A 10,696-nucleotide genomic window follows, 5' to 3' on the forward strand; every position below is an offset into this window, starting at 1 on the left:
AACCTGCCCTAACCTTCCTGTCCATTGTACAGCCTGTGTGAAGACAAGACCAATAAGGATGAGCAAGCAACGCCTCCTGTCTGGCCATGAGGTCGAGTTCCTGTCCGGTGAAGACCTAGGGAAGGTTAGCGAAGGTCTGACGATGTTCAAGAGTGGCTTTGTACGCATCCTGCCTGACGGATGGCTGTACCCGGGCATCACCGCTCGCTACCTGGACCAGATTTACAGCATAGAGGTACCCTAACACATTTCCCTTTGCGATTTATTTTCCATGTCTGCTACACGATATCTGAACCAGATTTACAGCATGGAGGTACCCTAACACATTTCCCTTAGCGATTTGTTTTCCATGTCTGCTACACGACATCTGGACCGGATTTACAGCATGGAGGTACCCTGACACATTTCCCTTAGCGATTTATTTTCCATGTCACAACTCAGTGTCATACTCCAAGACACATGGAGGTATGTGCTGTATTCTGTGTGGCCTATTGTAGCATCTTTAGCGATTTATTTTCCATGCTCCAGCTGCCCCTACACAACGATAATACCGATACGACTATTGATAAGGAGGATTGCTGTGGCCGGGAATAATGTAAAGGACGATAAATAATGACCATGATAACGGTAATGATAAAATGAAGATGATGAAAAATTTGCTGATGATAATGATGATGATGACAATGATAGTGATGTTTATATTATCAATTATGATGATGATGATGTCGAAGATGATGATGATGATGACGATGACAAAAGTTTATATTATTAATGATGATGATGATGATGATGACGATGATGACAGTAAAGTTTGTATTATTATTAATGATGATGATGATGACGATGACAAAACTTTATATTATTAATGATGATGATGATGATGATGACGATGATGATGATGACAGTAAAGTTTATATTAGTAATGATGATGATGATGATGATGATGACGATGACAAAAGTTTATATTATTAATGATGATGATGATGATGATGATGATGATGATGATGACAAAAGTTTATATTATTAATGATGATGATGATGACAAAAGTTTATATTATTAATGATGATGATGATGACAAAAGTTTATATTATTAATGATGATGATGATGATGATGATGATGATGACAAAAGTTTATATTATTAATGATGATGATGATGATGATGATGATGATGACAAAAGTTTATATTATTAATGATGATGATGATGATAATGATGATGACAAAAGTTTATATTATTAATGATGATGATGACGATGATGATGATGATGACAAAAGTTTATATTATTAATGATGATGATGACGATGATGATGATGATGACAAAAGTTTATATTATTAATGATGATGATGATGATGATGATGACAAAAGTTTATATTATTAATGATGATGATGATGATGATGATGATGATGACAAAAGTTTATATTATTAATGATGATGATGATGATGATGATGATGATGACAGTAAAGTTTATATTATTATTAATGATGATGATGATGACGATGACAAAACTTTATATAATTAATGATGATGATGATGATGATGATGACGATGACAAAAGTTTATATTATTAATGATGATGATGATGATGATGATGATGACGATGATGACGATGACAAAAGTTTATATTATTAATGATGATGATGATGATGATGATGATGATGATGATGACGATGACAAAAGTTTATATTATTAATGATGATGATGATGATGATGATGATGACGATGACAGAAAAGTTTATATTATTAATAATGATAATGATGATGATGATGATGACGATGACAAAAGTTTATATTATTAATGATGATGATGATGATGATGACAAAAGTTTATATTATTGATGATGATGATGATGATGATGACGATGACAGAAAAGTTTACATTATTAATGATGATGATGATGACGATGACAGTAAAGTTTATATTATTAATGATGATGATGATGACGATTTTGCAGCTCCAGCCAAACGACGTGTTTCTCATCACGTTCCCCAAAAGCGGCACGACGTGGATGCAGGAAATTCTTTGGATCATGGCAAATAACCCAGAGGTGGACCCCAATAACGAGGAGATGAAGGAGAAGCTGTGGGTGCGCTCCATGGATCTTAGGTAATTGTGTGTGTGTGTGTGTGTGTGTGTGAATATTCAGGCTGTGTCTTTCTCTGTACCGGTCTGTCTTTGCATCATTCCACATAAGAACAACAGCAGGATTGAATTTTCACCTCGGCGGGAGAATGATCACCAGGCTAAACCACATACGTGTTTGGAGCTCTGAGGACGTTCAAAATATCGACATGAGACATTTTCGTAGTATCGGCATAAATACCGTTTTGAAATAGATGAATATTGTGTGAAAATAGCTTAGACATAATATACTGACTGAAATGCTGTATTATGCCTCGACTTTGACATAAATAAGGAAAATACAATATCGGAGACCGTCCATCTTGCCACACTGATAAATTACTTATTTTCCTTTTTTACGGCCACTATCTTTTTTTATTTTTTTTTTTGAGGGAACAGTCTTACGGGCTCTTAACCTTTGGTTCCTTCTTCCTTGAAAAAAAAAAAAAAAACATCATTCAGCATGCGCTTGATACTGTGTCAAAACTATTTTTACAAGGAAGTGAGTCATATGAACCCGAGCGCTAACAAATCTATCTATCTATCTACCTGTCTATCTATCTATCATTCTATCTATCTGTCTATCTACACTATAGTCAGACGCCTTAATCCCTGCACTTCCCCGTCACGGTGTACTCCCTCTAACTCACACTATGCAATTCCAGTATAGATATGCTCTTCGACAACAGCGGAGTACCCGAATCGAGTAAGGATTCGCTCAGAGAGAAATTCAGCCGCCTGTGTCCTGGGAAGAAGGAGGAGGACGGTATGTCGATTCAGCTAGCGGAGGTTCTGCCCTCGCCGAGAGTGATGAAGTCGCACTACCCTCTGGAGCTGCTCAACAAGGACCTGCTTAAGAAATGCAAGGTAGGAGAGAGAGAGAGAGAGAGAGAGAGAGAGAGAGAGAGAGAGAGAGTGTCTCACTGTTAACCATTTATATTCTTCACATAACATCTCACTGTCACCTATACTAATGACGCAAACTGTGTGGAGTTATGAACAATACAGATAACATTCAAGGAAACGTGAAGGTGTAATATGCAAAATAAGTCGTCCAGGGAGAGGTGTTACGAAGAGCACACAGAGAGTAAACACACCTGCACCCTTCAGTCCTAAATTTTGACCGGCCTTGTATTGTTTTTGTTCCCCCTAACCCTCAACCTTCCCACCAAGTCGGCTCTAACCTGTCTGCGTTGACCTTCCCCTGTGTCTATTCCCTCTGGCCTATTATTCTCAAAATCGAATCATTTCATTCTTGGCTGACCCTTAATCATTCCACCAAGTTCGGCCACATCCACCTGTCTCTTAGTCCTTCCAACAACATTAGCTTTATCGGACTGAGACTTATAACTTGCCCTTGTTCTTTGTCCTTGGCCTTTGTACTACTGTTCTACAAAGCAACAGGTCAGCACCACTGCTTATCCCCAACAACTGCACTAAATTATGTTCAGATAAAAAAACTGATAAAGTTATACTGTTCACACACACACACACACACACACACACACACACACACACACACACACACACACACACACACACAGCAATAAAATACGGTCGATCGTAAGGGTGTAATGAAAACAATGATGATGACGATAATGATGATGATGAACAACAACAACAACAACAACAACAACAATAATAATAATAATAATAATAATAATAATAATAATAATAATAACAATAAGAGTTAGAGCACAGTAAATTTGTCCAAGGACAATTTTGATAAAGAAAAACTTCCCTCAGACATTGTCTACAAGAAGCCGAGTTTTAATGGGATCTGAGGTCAAGGTCACTGATCCAGCGCATACCACCTTAGGTCATCAAGATCTATAAGCCCACCAAGTTGGTGGCTGTAGCTTTATTCTTTCATGTAAAATCAGGTAATTTCTCCTTCTTCCAGGGTAGTCAAAATTTTGGACCATAGGCAATATCACAGAGTAATGATCCGATCTGGACTATATTAAGCCCTGCGTTCTGGCAGTGTCCCATGTATATGCCATTACAAATTTCAGCTCCTTAACTTAGATGGTTCTTAAGTTTTAGGTTCACTTTTTTTTTCCCCTAATCCTATCCGGGTTCCGCTGGTAGGATCAGGATGATATTTGGTCAGATGAAGCTGCCAACCAGTACTATAATATGGTACAAAATGAAGACTGTAACTCAAACGGTATGCCAATGGCAGCGACTTAGATCTTCCCACAGCGACGTGGAAGTTATAACAATGGCGTGGACAACGAGAAAGGGAAAAGAAGGACGAAGACGATAATGATGATGATGATGATGATGATGGATTGATGGTGACTGATGATGATGATAATTATGATCAATGATGACGATAATGATAAGTGATCATGATAATGATGATGATGATGATGATGATGATGTTACAGGTAGTCTACGTGGCCAGGAACCCCAAGGACATGATGGTATCCTTCTACCACTACGCACGTGTGGTCAGGAGTGGAAACTATCAAGAATCATTCGAGAAATTTGCCAGGGCTGTCATGAAAGGCGAATGTAAGTGGAGAATATAGTTCAGAGATTTTAGTACAGATTACATTAGTGATTATTGTACAGAGATTATAGTACACGGATTACAGTCCAGAGATGGAGTACATAGATTATAGTACAGAAATTATAGCACTCCTTAACTCCGAGTGACATGCTCTTTAATTTACCCTTGCTTCTATAAGGGTGACGTGCACTCTGATTCATCCTTGCTTCTATCAGGGTGACGTGCACTCTGATTCATTCTTGCTTCTATGGGACGATATTAGTTAACTTTACAAAGGACTCGCATACTGAAGGGGTTAATTTAGGATGCATTTAACTCGTCCTGTTCTAAAAATCTCTCCTAACCTGAAATAAAACCATAAGGTGATAACAATACATTTTTAAAAGCGTTATTTGGATGAATGGATTAAAAGAGGTGTTATCCATGGGGTTTGGGAGGTCTGGCCCCTCCTACACCCCCTCAGACCCTCTGCCCCCCCCACTAGCCCCCCATTTAAAGTTTCTAATTATTTAATGTGCAACAATATGCAACACTGTGCCGTATACTCTGTGGGGGCTTACTAAGAACCCAATTATCAGTATGTATAAAATAGGAATATGTGAAATTTTTAGCAGCCTGTATAGTTGTATGTACGAGTATATGTATGTACGAATGCATGTACAGTCGTGGTCATAAATAATCACCTATCCCTCAGTACGCTGTGGCTCAGGCTGCCTCATTTATGCGCGGCAAGTCACAGTGGAGCAAGAGGGGCTGAGAGGAAGGGGCCAGAGATGACATTGTTTCCTCGGTGGCGCGATGATTGCAAGAGGGAATTGAGGCAGGAGGCCACTGCACTACTTACTCAGGCTTTCCAGGTTGCTTTGGCTTTACCAATGTCGGTAAACATTGCCACAGATATATTTTGGGAGTCTGAGTAGGATTTTGTTTCATTTTCCTTCTAACATTTTATGAGAGCTAACGTTATTATATCCACCCATGTGCACAGACACCAAATTTATTGACCTTTTGTGCACAATTATTTTAAACAGCCTTTTCATATAGAGATGCCATAAAATAGTTGACATGATGGTGGCTGTATAGAGGGAGTGTATACGAAGACGATGATCATATATGCTGTGGACACAGCCATGCCACAGGTAGCACATGATATTTAGTTTCAAAATTAATTACATGTAAGGGTAAAGGACGTTTCTTAAACATCAAGGAAGTCAAAGCCATCCAGATTCCATTCTGCATCCGAAGTCAAAATATAGTGATAAACAGAAGTATCTGACTCATCACTAATTTATATTTGATCTGTCACGTCAGTATATTTCGCACTCGAGCCAGCCCTTGATATCACCGCCTATCTGAAGCTTGTTATCTGACGCCGATAATAAGATGAAGTGCATCGTTATCTACCGAATATAAATTCAATTATATATCATGCTCTGAATGAAAGAAAATAGACAAATAATATGACCACCACCTCGTATTCATTCTCCCTCCCCTACTCACCCTCCCTCCCCTCCCTCAGTCCACCCCCACACCATCACTCGTTCCCCCCTCCCCTCACCTTCCTTTCTCTCTCTGGCCCCTTCCTCTCAGCCCCTCTTGCTCCACTGTGACTTGCCGCGCATAAATGAGGCAGCCTGAGGCACTGCGTATTGGAGGATAGGTGATTATTTATGGCCACGACTGTATGTACGTTTGATGGTGTGAGTATTTCTGTATTGATTTATTAACTTTGCTATTGGTATATTTTCTGTGGTGGTGGTGGTAGTCGTCTACTGCCCGTACTGGCCACACGTGCTACAGGCCTGGAGGCAGAGAGACAACCCCAACCTTTACTTCACCACCTACGACGACATGAAGGACGACATCATGGCGGTGCTGCGGCAACTTAACAAATTCCTCGGCAAGAACTTGACGGAGGAACAACTCAAGAAGGTGAGTAGCAGCTCGTGTGGTTAGAAAGGTTAACATCTCTTCCTTACCGGTTTATTCCTAAGTCTGCTCCTTTACTATATTCAAGAAGGTGAATAGGAGAAACTCGTGTGGTTAGGAGGCTTACTCAACATCTCTTCCTTACCGGCTTATTCCTGAGTCTGCTCCTTTACTTACCGGTTTATTCCTGAGGCTTCTCCGTTACAATATTCTTGTGTGTTATTCATGCAATTTACGCCGACGTTAAAAAGATATAAGAAGCAAATAAAGAGGGTAGTAATGGATAGTTTGGAAGATAAATCGTTAAGGAATAGGTTGTTGTTGTTGATGATTCTCTCCTCAATTCGAGGAGACCGGGCCTTGCTGTAGCCCGGTTTGGAATATTTTTTTTTTTTTCCAGCCTATCAACCATTGGGGCCGAAGCCCCTGGTTATTAAGGCCGTGTATATATATATATATATATATATATATATATATATATATATATATATATGTATATACATTTAAACATATATACATATATATAAAAACATATATATATATATATATATATATATATATATATATATATATATATATATATATATATATATATATATATACATACATACACACACACACACACACACACACACACACACACACACACACACTTCCATGCATACATACAGACACACTTTCATGCAAACGTACATATATATATAATAATTTTAATCTTATTTATTTTTATTTTTTTTTATTTTTATTTTTTTAATTTTTTCTTGGTTTTATATGTTTTATACCTTATATTATAAAGGAAAACTAATCTAAAGACTCTACAACTAATCACCTAACAGACAAATCGCTAACCTATACTAAATCCCACAGAGACAAATAGCTAGACCTACACTAATGGTAAAAATACCTCGACTAACAGAACACCATCGACTGCAGATACTGTATGTAATGCCTTTCTACCTTACATACCTGCACTCATCACCTGGTGACTGTCAGTCGAGGCACAACCTAATATAGGGGACATCAATATATGAAAGGGAACCAGACGAGTCAGGAACATTTCCATATACGTCAGCTACCGGCCCTAATTAGGTTTGGAATAGGTGCTAAGACGCCTCCTTATTACTAAAAACTGAGTCCGCGAAGGTATAAGGAAGACGCTTGTGACTGACGGTCGCTGATGTAACACGTGTAGTTGATAGGTGGGATTAGCCTGCATCCCACATTATAGTGCAGTCAGCAAGCATAGGGATATCTCAAAGTTCTGTCATTATCACATTCTCTCTCTCTCTCTCTCTCTCTCTCTGTTCGTACCTATCTTCATCTACCTTTCTATCTATTTCTCTCAATATCTTCCCCCTTCCTCTCTCTATTTTTTCATCTCTCTTCCCTCCCCCCTCTCTCTCACTGTCTTCCCTCCCCCTCTCTCTCACTGTCTCCCTCCCACTCTCTCACTTCTCACTATCTTCCCTCATTTCTCTCTCTCTCTCTCTCTCTCTCTCTCTCTCTCTCTCTCTCTCTCTCTCTCTCTTCACGTGGTAGTCAACGGATTGATTCTGGATCGCATTCTAACTGGTTCTGGACATTTCGTAACACACCTTCCTTCGCGATTTAGTCAGAACACAACACCTCAGCATCATCTCGCAATCTACTGATGTAAACTATCTATTTATCTATCTATTGCCAGACACATTAATCCCGTAAGGGGTGGCCACAAACAAATCGCCTCCATGTCGCCCTGTCCCCCGCCATTTCACTGCCCCGTAAACAGTATTGATATTAACAGACACGAAAAACATACACAAGAATTTGAAACCATAATCGCCCACATAAATCGCTGAGGAATAAATGCTACGGTACGATGCTTAATACTTCTCCCATCTTCGTAATTTCTTTTTCAATGTCTCTGGGTCCTGCCTCACCCCAGCCTTGGACGGGGAAGAGAATAATAATGACGACTATGCTGCTGCTGCTGATGATGATGATGACGATGATGACGATGATGATGATGATGATGACGATGATGATGATAATGGTGATAATGATGATGATGATGAGGAGGAGGAGGAGAAGGATAGGGGTGATGATGATGATGATGATGATGATATGTTTATTATTATTATTATTATTATTATTATTATTAATATTATTGTTGTTGTTGTTTATTTCCTTCTGCATTCCACAGATCGCCGAGTTCACCAGCTTCTCGTCTATGAAAACCCGCGGGGAACCAATTGACATGGCCTTCTACAACCAGGATGTGTGGAACAAGGATGGTGGCATGTTTAGGAAAGGTGAGAGAGAGAGAGAGAGAGAGAGAGAGAGAGAGAGAGAGAGAGAGAGAGAGAGAGAGAGAAAGAAAGAGAGAGAGAGAGAGGGAGAGAGAGAGAGAGAGAAAGAAAGAGAGAGAGAGAGAGAGAGAGAGAGAGAGAGACAGTAATATAACCACTTGTCTTCTCTATTCTAGGGGTAAAGGGTGACTGGAAGAACTACTTCACTCCCGAACTGAACCAAGAGATAGAGCAGTGGATCAGGGCCAACGTGAAGGGCACTGGCCTGGATGTTAAGTGGGGATATCACTGAGTTAATTGCATAAGGGCGTATTAAGTGGCTACTCTGCGTTCGTAACACCCATTCCTTACCTATTCATTCGGCATATTTTAATTCATTATCCTCCTCTGTAGTACTGACGCAAACTTGGTCAACATTAAGGTGAATGTCAAGGTCAAATATGAAAAATAAGTCGCTAAGGAAGAGGCGTAACGAAGCTTCCCTTGCCACTTAATACAAGGGCCTCACTAAGATGCAAATTTTAGTGTATTCTGACCACATCCAGACGATTTTATTCAGCTGAAGAAGTTAACAAGACTGAGATGATGAGGGTTGAGGGGCACTGAAGGCACCACACAACACCACGCTGATAGCCAGGGAGTTTTATCTTTTTTTTCTAGTTCTTTTTTCCTTTCTTCCATTTTTTTAAGGCACCAACGAAAAGTATGCCCAACATTATTATTATTATTATTTTTTTGACTCTCTGGACACTGCATTGCTTCATCCTACGTGGGAAAAGAAGTCTGGATGTTAATGATGATGCTGATGATGTTGTTATGTTGTTGATGTTGATGTTGATGATGATGATAAGGAGGAGGATGACGACGATGATGATTTAGTTGCTGTTCTTTGCTAACAATCTCTGCTTTAGGCGGTTTGACTCCTTTGTGTTCCTGATATGATTCTGGACTGCTTCGCTTCGACATTATACTGACCATGGCTGACAAATTTGTTCAGCAGTTTTATGGTACAAGTTAAAAGACGAAGAGCTTTAGATATACTGAATCGATATCCCGATGCCACATCATCCAAGAGGCGCTGGAGGGGGACGCCTTCACGTGGTGGCACTGGCGTAATCGAGTGGCTCCACTGCCCGGTTATGTAAACGTCCCTCAGCTCCTTCTCTATCACCCGAAAGAAGGCTGGTAGACTGTAGGGGACAGTTTCAGCCAGCAGTCCACAGGGTTCACTTTCATCTGAGTTCTGGGCCACAGCAAGTACTACAACGTGGGCCTAATATAGTCGGGTTGTGTTCATGTGACACAAGCAGCCACTGCCTTAGCTGGATTATTAAATCAGGGTTACGTGATAGACGATGGCCTTTAGTTATGAGGTCTGAATGAGACTCCTTGGTTACTAGTCAAATTTATCCTCCAATCTGATCACACCTGGCACAGCACCTAAGATGAAAATGGTTCGGAATATCTGTCAGCTGAACACCAAGCGACTACAGCCTGCACATGTCTAAGCTCTGACTCACAGTGTAGTGACTTGTCTGACTACAGCACAAGCGGCTGTCACAGTCTGCCACTGTTATGTTCATCTGATGCACAATGCACTCTATAAATCAATTACTCCACTGTGTAACATGTAATACAAACACAAATATAGCCTGAACACTGAAGTTTTATTATTACCATTACTATTATACCGGTGCTCTTATGGCTGGCACTAGCAGGGGTACCCGGCGTTGCCCAGGTATATAGCTATGCATACCAACTGAACCCCAGACCCTCAGAGCACACCCCTTAGTCTGGGCAGCCCACGGGGGTCATGCTGTGCCTAAAACCTGATTTCA

General features: G+C 40.0%; 1 protein-coding gene across 1 annotated transcript; it reads left to right on the forward strand.

Moving 5' to 3' along the window:
• The first annotated feature begins 58 nt into the window (after nt 1-58).
• LOC145407819 (sulfotransferase 1E1-like) lies at nt 59-9,150 on the forward strand. Its single transcript, XM_080278676.1, has 7 exons — nt 59-235; nt 1,957-2,108; nt 2,789-2,990; nt 4,517-4,643; nt 6,407-6,573; nt 8,753-8,861; nt 9,035-9,150. Exons 1-7 carry the CDS (start codon nt 59-61, stop codon nt 9,148-9,150), a joined length of 1,050 nt encoding a protein of 349 aa, XP_080134802.1.
• The last annotated feature ends 1,546 nt before the right edge of the window (nt 9,151-10,696 follow it).

The sequence above is a fragment of the Coenobita brevimanus genome, chromosome 74 (genome assembly GCF_032717465.1).
Source record: "Coenobita brevimanus isolate Jiangsu-jjx chromosome 74, ASM3271746v2, whole genome shotgun sequence".
Taxonomy (NCBI): Eukaryota; Metazoa; Arthropoda; class Malacostraca; order Decapoda; family Coenobitidae; genus Coenobita; species Coenobita brevimanus.

What these genes read in the sequence shown, in the direction of transcription:
- LOC145407819 (XM_080278676.1), top strand. Translation starts at nt 59, where the DNA reads ATGAGCAAGCAACGCCTCCTGTCTGGCCATGAGGTCGAGTTCCTGTCC. An exon ending in ACCTGCTTAAGAAATGCAAG is followed by an intron (nt 2,991 to 4,516) that starts GTAGGAGAGAGA and finishes ATGATGTTACAG; the next exon opens with GTAGTCTACGTGGCCAGGAA. An exon ending in CGGAGGAACAACTCAAGAAG is followed by an intron (nt 6,574 to 8,752) that starts GTGAGTAGCAGC and finishes TGCATTCCACAG; the next exon opens with ATCGCCGAGTTCACCAGCTT.